The sequence below is a fragment of the Bidens hawaiensis genome, unplaced genomic scaffold, assembly GCF_021521415.1.
Source record: "Bidens hawaiensis isolate Kalapana, Puna unplaced genomic scaffold, B.hawaiensis_p1.1 tig00000458_1, whole genome shotgun sequence".
Taxonomy (NCBI): domain Eukaryota; kingdom Viridiplantae; phylum Streptophyta; class Magnoliopsida; order Asterales; family Asteraceae; genus Bidens; species Bidens hawaiensis.
In genome coordinates this window covers 3,641,231-3,653,281 of record NW_027491030.1, presented here as the reverse complement: position 1 = coordinate 3,653,281, position 12,051 = coordinate 3,641,231, and the positions used below count along the sequence as shown (strand labels likewise).

The window sequence follows — 12,051 nt, the reverse complement described above, 5'->3', positions numbered from 1 at the left end:
AAAGAAGACTTCGCGCATCCTCAGGATGGGCGCATATCACACGTACACATAATCAACCTCGTCCTTATCCAAATCAGGATCAGGGCAACCTTGATTGTGCACGTCAGACAATCTTCCAGAAGGCATCTTTTTAAGGAGAAAGAATATGCTGATGTTGACAGCTGCCAAATGAAAGGTCGACAACTCAGCATGACACATGTGCTACCACATGATTACAACCAACGAGAAAGCGCCAGGTGTCCCAGAGGACACGTGGCGCAATGCGATTGGAGGAGGCCAACGAGGCTGAGCCCAACCAGTGGAAACCCTAGCACTATAAATACAGCATCAACTCCACTTTGATGAGACATTCATTCACACTCAATCATTGACAGTTACAAGCAGTGATATCACATTCAATCATATTGAATTATATTCACTCACAGTCAGTGACAGAAAACACACAGTCACACAATCAAGAGTATTCAGCGATTCAGCAATACTCTTGAGATCCACTGACTCACACTTTATTATCTTCTCCACAAAGATACTGATTCTCACGCCGGAGGGTTACCCCAAAGAGGACCCCTCTATCCCTTTCTGAGGGGTAAGTAACGGCGCTGTTCATTTTGTAGGTGGAAGAACACGGATTCAGAGGAACCATCGGTGAAACCGTTTAATCATACCCGAGGAAAGTAGATCTGCTACCAGTGAGTAGATCCACGTTTCTTCATTGGCGCCATCCGTGCCGCTGGCAGGGGCAACATCCCCCGCGCCACCATCATCGCCACCAGCCCTCTCGCAATCATCAAGCAACTTCTTTAGCGCGCCGAGGTCGGGCTGGTCAGCAAGCGCAGCTATCTGTAAATCATTAGAAAAGTAATGAGTACAAAACACTTAGAAAAGTTAGTCAAGTAAAACTCATTAAGATCAAGGTACCTGCATAAGGATGGGGATGGGAGTATTCATATACTTTTCCCCCACCGCGGCCATGTCCGCGCAGGCCGCATCGCTCTTGTAAGGGTACTCGGATGGGTTCTTCCTCAACATGCCATATTCATACCCATCCGTAAACCCTTCAGCTCGGCCCACCAAACGCGCGGCGGCATTGCAGTCCATCACAAGGGCTTGAAACTCGGCGGAATATTTCATCGCCAAAGCGCAGCGAGCCATGCCCTGTGACACCAGCCATTGGCGATCCTGCGCGAGGCCAGCAACAGACGTCTCGAGGGCAGGAACCTGAGAGTTTAATAACTCAACAGTTTCCTTAGTCTTTTTTAGTTCCTCCTTATCAGACGCTGCTGCCGCCAAAATTTTTTCTTTCTCCGCCTGCGCAGCACCAAGTGCTTCCTGGCTAGACGCCGCCGTCGCCAAGGCCTCATCTCTATCGGCCTGCGCGGCCGCCAAATCCCTTTTCAGGCGCGCAACCTCGCTCTCCAGTGATGATTTCTCAGTGATACTCTGGACGATAGCTTGGTCACGCGCCTCGGCCTGCTGTTCCAAGACACGCACTCTGCGCGCGTACTTGGCAACTTCGGCCTCCGCCAACTGCTGCTTCTCCCGCGCAGCTTGGAGCTCATGCCCGCGCTTGATGTATGCGGTGTTGGCACTTGCTCGGTTTTCACTGAGCTCCGCCTGGAGTTTCTCAGCTCGCGCGCGAGCATCAGACAGGTTCCAGGCGGCCACCTTAGCCTCTCGCTGAGCTTCCACAAGAGCGTCGCGTACTTTAATATAATCACGACGAAGCTCTTGGGAAGCAGCGAAGAAAGCCGACCCAGCGAAAACATGGTCGTTCAGCAAGTCCGAGCGGGTGCGCTCCTCCTGATACCTCCTTTCAGTAGGAGGCACGGCATGAGCCCAGAAGTCCTCGCATACGCCCATGGATTGAAAGGAACTCTCTTCATTAATATTCCATCTCGGGCGGTAAACGTGGTCACCTTCCTGCAAAAACACAAGAAAAGTTCTAAGTCATAAAACATACTTATATGGAGATACGCGCAGCGGACCAACAAATCAATACATACCTGCGGGGATGAAGCAGGAAAGTCAGCGCCAGCCCCACCAGAAGTCTGCGCTGCGAACACTTGCGGCATCGCAGGGCTGGCGCGGTCTCCCAAGGAGTCTTCAACTTGAACCCCCTCGTCCTCCTCGTCTTCTTCAACAGGCCTCTTCTCCTGCGACCTGGAAGGCTCCAAACCAGCCTCGCGGAGAGGGCTGCGTGCAGGAGGAGGCGAGGGAGGTCTCGACGCCAAAAGTTCGGCGCGCAATACGGTTTCCTGCTCCTTGGTAATCCCAATAAGGGGAGACTCAGCACTAGCAGGAGCAGGACCAGAACCAGCGGCGCCGGCAGCGGCGCCAGGAGTATCACCAGCAACTGTTGCGCCAGCTACAACTCCTATGAATAAATAAACAAGGAAAAATTGTTTATGACTGACTCCAAAGGGAAAAATTCAGAAGACATATGTGCAAAACTTACCTTGGCGCAATTCTGTTCGCGCATCGAACATCGCCATAAAATCCATTCTACCCTTTTCAGAGGGTAGAACAGGGGATTTCGATGGAGTCCCCGGCGCAGCCGTGGCACCTTGTGGCGCCTTCGGCTGATCTGTTACCGTCCCTGCCTCTGCAAACATTTAAAGGAGCAAAGGTTTAATAACAATTCAGCCAGATGAAGATAAATAAAGTATACCTGTTGCAGGCGCGGCACTACTTCTCTCTTCAGCCGCGCGAAAGGAGGAGGCGACGCCACCATACCTCAAGTGGACAGGAGGTCTGCCCACTCTCACAGGCAGAGAAGCTAAAGAAACCTTTGTGGTAAACACCTGGGTTTCCTTACGTCCCTTCGTTTGAGCATGGGGATGAGCGACAGGGGTGTCATCTTTCTTCTGTTTCTTACTGGCCCCTGCGCCAGATTTCCCCTTAGCTTTGCGCTTTAGTAGGGGCGCCTCCTCTTCCTCCTCCTCCTCTTCCGCGAGCTCTAGCTCGTAGTTTTCAAGCGCATCTACAAAAACAAGCGACAGAACTGTTAATAAACTTGGGTATTCTAAAGGAATGAGCAGAAGTGCGAAGGCTTACCAGGCGCGTCACCGTCAAAGTCAAAATCCAGATCTACTGGGATGAACATGTCATCGAAGCGATCCGGGAAACCAACCTCCCCAGCGCCAAGTTCGACGGAGCCGCCCTCCACATGTTCATCATAAGCGGCAAGGATGTAATCCTTGGTGACTGCGCAAAGCCAAGTTAAATGATATCAGCAAAAGAACGATGTTCGCGCAAAAACAAAAATAAAAAAAAAAAAAAAAAAAAAAAACTTACACAACCCGTCGACTTGGATAACGGGCTCAAGCGCGCTGTCGGCCCAGAGCCTGCTCATGCCGACCCCAACCAGCGCCTCCTCGCAAATTTTCTTCGCGGGGGATGGTTCGGCGGTCAGTTTCTTAACCCATGCGCCAGTTGGGTTCTTGAGGACACCCTCATCCGCAGGCGCAGAAGTGATAGAGCGCATGGTCATACGGATGGGGATCACACCGGCCTTAATGTAAAAAAACCTCTCAGACCAGTCATGAAGGCTCTTGAATGAAACAGTGGAGCACTTCACCTTCTGACTGCGAGGAATAAAAGAGATCCAATTGTCTTGGATCTTGGCCTTATAAAAATATTGAAAGCGCCGAGGAGTGGGTTCCTCGCGCTGGGATTTGCACATGAACTCAAAGTGAGTCACGCGCACGAGTCCAAACGGATGGACTTGGGATATGTGAATCCCATAGAACTTCAGCAGTGCACCCACAAACCTTGTCATCGGGAGACGAAGGTTGCAGTGGGTGAAAAAGTGGCTATATAGGGATATATAGCCGGCAGGCGGGTCCGCCGCCGTTTGCCCGGACCTAGGCAACATGCAGCCAAACAGGGTGGGAAAGCCCTGAGAGGTGATGAGGTTGTCGAGATCTGCCTGCTTCAATTTGCAGGGGATTTCATTCCACCTTTTGGTGGCCTTGGTCCTCCCTACTTCCTCCGATGTGGTCTCAACAACCTTCTTCCCCTTCCCCTTTTGCTTCAATGTCGACATCACCACAGATTTCACACGGCGTCTTCGAGAGGCAACGGAGGTGATTGAAGGGCTAGACGAGTATGAACTATCAGACATACAACTGTAATAGCCGATAATCGAGGATTCGAATCGATGTAAACACTCAAACCAGAATGTGAAAGCAGAAACTTGAATTTTAGCAACAATGAAGATGAAGATAAAAATTTCCTAAGGGCCTGCTTTTATAGGCCCAGGAGAGAGAAATGTGGCAGCTGATCGGATTTCACGCGCCCCCACTCGCAGGGGCAACCCAACGAAGGCGCGACACGTGTCCCTAACAGCTGTGTGAGGGGACAAAAAGATGTAACCGACCTGCCACGGAACAGAGACGCGCCCCCACTCGCAGGTACTAACCAATGCGAGTGCGACACGTGTTCAAGACAGCTGTGTGAGGGGACGTGAAAGGCAACTGTAGCACCTCGAGCACACGAAACGTCTGACACGTTTACGGCGCACGTCATCACCAACCAACCACGTGTTTGGACCTTTCGTTTTCAACCAAATGGATAGAACTTCGCGCGACGATGGAAACAACCAAGAAAACGACAAAACCCCCTATAAAAGGACAATTCAGTGAGTCTAATATCTATCTTACCACGCTCGCGCAAGATAAGACACACATTAGACTGGGGGGGCTTGAAGAGGTATGTACCCGCCTCAACACCAAGCAAGGCGGGTCAACCCACAAGATAAAGACATTATGAAGGCACAAAGCCAAAACCCAGGCGCATGGCGCATACAAAACATGCTCAGGCATCATGCTCGCGCATCGCATATGCGCGCGGCGCATATCACATGCTCTTGCACATCACATATGCTCGCGCGTCACATATGCGCGTGGCGCACCAGCGCGCGGCGCATATCACACGCTCGTGCATATCACACCTGCGCATGAAATATCTGCGCGTGAGAATAAAAAGAAGACTTCGCGCATCCTCAGGATGGGCGCATATCACACGTACACATAATCAACCTCGTCCTTATCCAAATCAGGATCAGGGCAACCTTGATTGTGCACGTCAGACAATCTTCCAGAAGGCATCTTTTTAAGGAGAAAGAATATGCTGATGTTGACAGCTGCCAAATGAAAGGTCGACAACTCAGCATGACACATGTGCTACCACATGATTACAACCAACGAGAAAGCGCCAGGTGTCCCAGAGGACACGTGGCGCAGTGCGATTGGAGGAGGCCAACGAGGCTGAGCCCAACCAGTGGAAACCCTAGCACTATAAATACAGCATCAACTCCACTTTGATGAGACATTCATTCACACTCAATCATTGACAGTTACAAGCAGTGATATCACATTCAATCATATTGAATTATATTCACTCACAGTCAGTGACAGAAAACACACAGTCACACAATCAAGAGTATTCAGCGATTCAGCAATACTCTTGAGATCCACTGACTCACACTTTATTATCTTCTCCACAAAGATACTGATTCTCACGCCGGAGGGTTACCCCAAAGAGGACCCCTCTATCCCTTTCTGAGGGGTAAGTAACGGCGCTGTTCATTTTGTAGGTGGAAGAACACGGATTCAGAGGAACCATCGGTGAAACCGTTTAATCATACCCGAGGAAAGTAGATCTGCTACCAGTGAGTAGATCCACGTTTCTTCAATCACCATCATCCAAGCTGGCGATCGACCATAACGCCACCCCCTCTGCCTCTTCTACAATTAACCTATAACACTCCTTCAACCTCCTGTGTGTTTTTCTTTGTTATGCCGTTAGTCCACAATGATTGGCCTAAGTAAATACATTTTATTCTTATACCATAACAAACATGACAATGTAATCATGTATTATACTAGAGAATGTAAATACACATGACATAAACATACAAAAGTATGATATTCAAATAAAAATAGATATACAATGAAAAGTACACATTTGTAAGTCTTAAAGTATGATATTCAAGTAAATATAATATACGATGAAAAGTTCACATTTGTAAGTCTTAAAATATGATATTTAAGTAAAATAAGATATACGATGGAAAGTTCACATATGTAATGACAACAAACGAACAAACGCTATTTTTATAACATGACTATCAATAAAATCATAATTTCAACAATTAAAAAAAGAAGGGCTGTAAACGAGCTGAACTGAGCTCGCACTCAACAAGGCTTGAACTTTTTTTCTAAAGCTCGAGCTCAGCTCATTAGTCATTTTTTCAAACTCGGGCTCAGTTTAGGCTCAACTTATTTATTAATTAATTTATATACGTTTTAAACTATTTATATATTTTTTTGAAAAATAAAATAGTTAAACGAGCCTAAGCTCAGATTAATCTTGGCTATAAAGTGTAAAACTAATACGTAGAAGTCTAAACAAGAGAAAACTTAAAAGTACACAAAGCTCAACGAGATTTCGAAACAAGGTTCGAGCTTGCACTATAACTAAACGAGCTTTATCTGAGACTCAGACTCAGTTCATTTTGACCTTTTTATCGATCTAATCTCAAATAGCTCGGCTCGATTACACCCTTAATATATAACAAAAAAAAAAAATTACTAGATTAAATTGCAAACTAGTGTATAACGAAAGGAGATATTTTGTACACCATTCCAATCAGTAGCGTCTAAATTAGAAACCAACCTGTTGTTTGATTATTATTACTCCCATTTTATTTATTATCACAAGGATCCTGAATTTGACCAGCTGCTGAATTCAGTCAAAGGTACGTTGTTCAATTCAATCCACCTAGGGTTTCATATTGATCAATTTGATTGATTACTCGTTAGTTATTGTTACAGATCAGATGGCGGATGGCGATAATCCGTCGCGGTACGTGAAACTGAACAAGGATCAAGCGCCGGTTGAGGTCAATCCCGGTGAGCTTAATCAGCCGATCGAAGTGCCTCAGGTTTAATCATCAATCCGTGTTTCGTTTAAGGATTTGTTGACGGATCTGTTAGTTGATTAGCGTTTAGATCGTGTTATGTTAGGGTTTTGTAGACGGTTAGTGTGAATTGAGATGTTTACATTACGTGTTTGTGAAGTGTTTACGGTTTAGGTGTAAAAACTATAGGTGTACTTGTTAGACATTTGAAGTAAGTGTCCAGATCTGCCAGTTGCACTGTTATTGTTGTAGTTTTTTTGGATCTGTTAGTTGATTTGAGTTTAGATCGCGTTACATTTGCGTTTTTCGGTTTTTGTAGACGATCAGTGTGATTACTTGTCCGTTAAGTGGTATGGAGTATGGACTATGGAGATACGTTACATTACGTGATCACCAAGTATTTATGCTGTAGCTATGAAAGCCCTAGGTTTTGAGGAATATGACTGTGTACTTGTTAGAAGTTTGAAGTAGCCAGATCTGTATAAGTTGCACTGTCATTGTTGTAGTTTTTCGGATCTGTTAATAGCTTTGTGTTTAGATCGTGAAACGTTAGCGTTTTTCGGTTTTAGTAGATGATCAGTGTGATTAAAGTATCCAGATCTGCAAGTTGCACTGTCGTTGTAGTTTTTCGGATCTGTTAATTGCTTCGTGTTTAGATTGTGTTACGGTAGGTTTTTCGGTTTTCGTAGACGATCAGTGCGATTACTTGTGTAGTATGGAGATATGTTACATTACATGATCATGAAGTAGTCATGCTTTACAGCTTTAGCTTTAAAAACCCTAGGTTTTGAGGAGTATAATTGTGTAAGTTTTCGTTATTTTTTAGAAATTTGAAGTATCCAGATCTGCAAATTGCACTGTCGTCATCAGGTTTGATTGCATTGTGTGTATTTTACAGATGTGCTGGCGGATCTGTTAATTGATTCATGTTTAGATCATGTTATGTTAGGGTTTTACGGATTTTGTAGACGATTTCTGGAGATATGTACATTATGTGATCGCAAAGTATTCAAGTTTAGCTGTAAAAACCCTAGGTTTTGAGGAATATAATAGTGTAAGTTGTACCACTTGTTAGAAATAATTTCATAGAAGATTAATATAATACGTGCATTACGTGATCACATAGTATTCATGTTTTGGCTGTAAAAACCCTAGTTTTTGAGGAATATAATTGTATTAAGTTGTACTACTTGTTAGTAATTTGAACTTTGAAGTATCCAGATCTGCAGATTGCACTGTCATTGTTAATTTGTTATAATGTTTCATGCTTGATACAGTGAAATTAAGAGGACATGCTGTCCCTATATGATCATGTTAGAACAATTTCACGCGTATGATCGTTTATAGAAGGCCAAGCCTGATCTATTATTTGTCTTTTACTGAATCTGTGAACAGAATGCTTAATCATTGACTGTTTTTTTTTCCTTCTTGGCGATTATATTATTGCAATGGGATCATCACGTGCTTTCTCTGCATCAACAATGAATCACCACATACATTGTTCAAAATAAATTTGCATATTGTGTACAAAGTAGGTTTAAAGTGAGAAGAAAAAAAAGTTCACGAGCTAGTAGCAAACAATCAGTCTGAGATATTAACTGAAATATGTGTTTCATAATTTGAAATTAACATAACAATTATCTGCATCATTCAATAGCAACATCACCTATATTTGTGACATCTTCATCATATTGGTGATTGTATAGGACTATAGGAGGATGACCATGGGTAAACGAGAATTCATTTTTGAGATCTATTCTAGGGGATTCGATGAAACTATGAAGATTGAATTCATTTTTACTCCCATGGTCATCATCCTATTTTACCACCGACCATTGAAGATGATGGATAACCTTAATCGATAAACCATGACAACATTGAATTATTTCTCAATATGATTTAGATTTTAGACGTTATAACTATTATAAGTGATGCTGCTTTGGATGCCACACGTGATTGTTATGTTAATTTTAAAGTATGGCAGGCGTATGCCAACTAGTATCTCAGGATGTTTGTTTGCTAAAGCTCGTGATTTTTTTTCTTACAATTTGAACCTGTTTTGTGTGCAGACATGTCAATTTGTTTTGGTTTAATGTATGTGGTGATTCTATTGATGCAGAGAAACTGAGAAAGTATGTGTTTAATCTCACTGCAATAATATATACGACTCTCATGACTGAATAAGTGATTTGTTTTTGACATGACTACATAGTAATATAGGTACAAGTGTATAAACATACCAAGAAATTATTGTTTTTGTGATTTTCTCATGATTATTTTTTTAAATTTTACAGCTGAATGTTCGCAAGTGCAATGAATGTGGACAGCCTTTACCCGAGAGTTTTGAGCCTCCTGCTGTTGAGCCTTGGACAACTGGTATCTTTGGTTGTGCTGAAGATACGGAAAGCTGTAAGTTTTTTTTACTCAGCAGTCTAACAGAATTGAGCTTTAATGTTTTTTATTCCCGTTGTTAGGTGGTTATTGCAAATTTAAATTCAAATGCTACAGACTGAAAGTACCACACAATACAGAACCATTACATAACGAATATTTAGAGAACTGCCAGAGCTGCATAAGCACTTGTTAAATAAAGTGGGACATTTGTGCGGTTACATAAGACAAATATTAGATAGAGAACTCCCAGAGCTGCATATGCACTTGTTAAATAAAGTGGGACAGTTTTGCCTTGTGCGGTTACGTAACCGTCTTATTACTTATGTATCATAGACATAGTTAAAGCAGTAGGAATAAGTGTTAATATGGTTTTTGTAGTTTTGTACTTAAACTTGGTTATGTGTTGAACTTCTCTGCATTATGCATATTTGCTCTCCGGTTTTCAAATTATTTTTAAAAGATAAAAATGTTAAGGCTACAATCTAATTACATGACACACAAATATAAGCTGATTTATTATGTTTTCTAGTACATTTGCATGTACTATTTACTAGTTTTATATGCCTTTGGTGAAAACTGTAATGTCTAGTTTTGTTGGAAATATTTTGCTCTTTGTAATTATTTGTCAAAAACTTATTATTACATGTTCAGGCTGGACTGGACTTTTTTGCCCTTGTGTTCTGTTTGGGAGAAACTGTGAAAACTTGAGAGATGATTATGCATCTGCAACAACTCCATGTGTTCTTCATGCAATATTCATTGAGGGCGGTTTGGCAGTTGCTGCAACAACAGCCGCATTGCATGGGATTATTGACCCGAGGACGTCGTTTCTCATTTGTGAAGGGGTGTTATTTGGTTGGTGGATGTGTGGTATTTACACTGGCATTGTCAGACAAATGTTACAAAAGAAATACCATCTTAAGGTAACAATTTCAATTTCTTTGGTGGGTCGGGTAATGGATCAAAACAGGTTTGTAAAAAACAAGTTGCTTTGTTCCCGGTTCAAATGGGTAAAGTTGGGTTGACCCTGATAACCCAAAACACTTTTTATCGTTTTGGAAAAAAGAAAAGAAAAGAAGTAATTAGTGTGTCAAATATGATTATAACTATAAAATACACTTTGGATTCATTTGACCCATTTCTTTATTTTTATCAGTTTTACCTGATACATATAAACGTAACCGAGAGTAGTTGACCCATAAATTTGGATAATTGTTTTTATAATACAATTTTCATAAACTTATATTGTACATTTGCTATCCATACAAGTACAAACTTATATATTATCATATTTGACCAACAAAAAATTATTATCAAATGCGTAGCCATTCAAAACACTTAAATTTCGTGCTTACTCATTTCATTAAATACAATTTGTAATATGACTATTATAGTTAAGTGCAATTTTAGTCTTTTCAGTTATGATATATGTGTTCGGTTAAACACGCAGAACGCACCATGTGACCCGTGTTTGGTGCATTGCTGTTTGCACTGGTGTGCTTTATGCCAAGAACACAGGGAAATGAAGGGCCGTCTTTCTGACAACTTTGTGATGCCAATGACTCTGGTCAACCCCCCGCCCGTTCAACAAATGAACTCAGCCGAGGACAACCAAGTTTCGTCTTCTTCTGCACCGTCATCCTCTGCAAATGGACATGAACATCATACCAGCCTAGAGATGCGACAGCTATGAGCTATTACTTTTTAATCTATCAAGTTTCTTTTGCACACATGATATTGAATCGGTTGATTTTTAATGTTCTTTTATTATCGTTCGTTTGATAGGAGGGAGTATGGACTTAAGTTTAGATTTTAAATTTTCGTTTTATGATGGTTAACGTCATATTATAATTACTGTTATTTTGGATGGGATTTAATGATGATACATGCCAATGGCTAAGTTGCGCATTAGTATATGTCTTGGTCTTTCTGTTTGCTGCAAAACTTATTGTTGCCGAATGCAATTTTATTATTAGTTTTATAGCGTTGAAGGAAATTAATTTTGATTTTATATTTCATTTAAACAAAATTAGATTTAAAGAAGTAAGGACTTGTAAAATAGCAAGTTTAGAAAATAATTTGGTTCATGTGTAAACTCATATTACAGGTATGTTTATGAGTAAACAGTCATTTTCGTCCCTCTGGCTTACTCAATTTTGTCATTTTCGTCTGTTTTTTCTCTGGGTATCCTCATGATTTATAAAACTTGACGTTTTTGTCTAGTCACTTAAACGCATCTATTTTCATTGTTTCTTAACTGGTTACTGGTATTATAGTCTTTTTCCGTGTTGTGATGTCTTAATATGAGGTTGCTCGTGCATATGCTTTTTCTTGAGCTGTTTTTTTTTTTTTTTTTTTTTTACACGTTCATATATGATATGGTTGTTTTATGAAGATCTTCAATGTAACTGTTTTAATTGACTTCTGAAAACTTGGTAAATCTAACTATTTTTTGTTCACAAATGGGTGAAAATCTTGTAAGATGTAAAGTGGAACTAAAATTTTGAAACCCAAAATTTTAATTTTAAATCCTAATATTGTAAATTTGGTGGTAATTCTCATGAAAACTTGAACTTAGGACTAATTAAAATTTAAAGTACGTTTGTTACTATGTTATGGGAAAATAATGAATCGTTTGTAGGCGGCAATTAAATAAATGATGGATTACTGCCCATGTGAAACTTATTTTTAATGGCCAACGAATCCTTTGAGTGAGCTAGTGACTAAATTCATCG

General features: G+C 41.5%; 1 protein-coding gene across 2 annotated transcripts; it reads left to right on the top strand.

Annotated features, from left to right (window-relative positions):
• Positions 1 to 6,694: 6,694 nt before the first annotated feature.
• Positions 6,695 to 11,200, top strand: LOC143626958 (cell number regulator 6-like). Of its 2 annotated transcripts, none has more exons than XM_077096879.1 (5): positions 6,695 to 6,760; positions 6,837 to 6,946; positions 9,217 to 9,331; positions 9,968 to 10,239; positions 10,767 to 11,200. In XM_077096879.1, exons 2-5 carry the CDS (start codon positions 6,842 to 6,844, stop codon positions 11,007 to 11,009), a joined length of 735 nt encoding a protein of 244 aa, XP_076952994.1. In that variant the 5' UTR covers positions 6,695 to 6,760; positions 6,837 to 6,841; the 3' UTR covers positions 11,010 to 11,200. The 2 variants fall into 2 exon arrangements, with proteins under 2 accessions (XP_076952994.1, XP_076952999.1); XM_077096884.1 differs by having other exon boundaries at positions 6,713 to 6,760; positions 6,842 to 6,946.
• Positions 11,201 to 12,051: the final 851 nt, after the last annotated feature.

Coding starts and splice junctions, on each gene's coding strand:
- LOC143626958 (XM_077096879.1), top strand. CDS start 6,842: ATGGCGGATGGCGATAATCCGTCGCGGTACGTGAAACTGAACAAGGAT. Junction 6,947..9,216: donor AGCCGATCGAAGTGCCTCAG/GTTTAATCATCA, acceptor TAAATTTTACAG/CTGAATGTTCGCAAGTGCAA. Junction 9,332..9,967: donor TGCTGAAGATACGGAAAGCT/GTAAGTTTTTTT, acceptor TTACATGTTCAG/GCTGGACTGGACTTTTTTGC.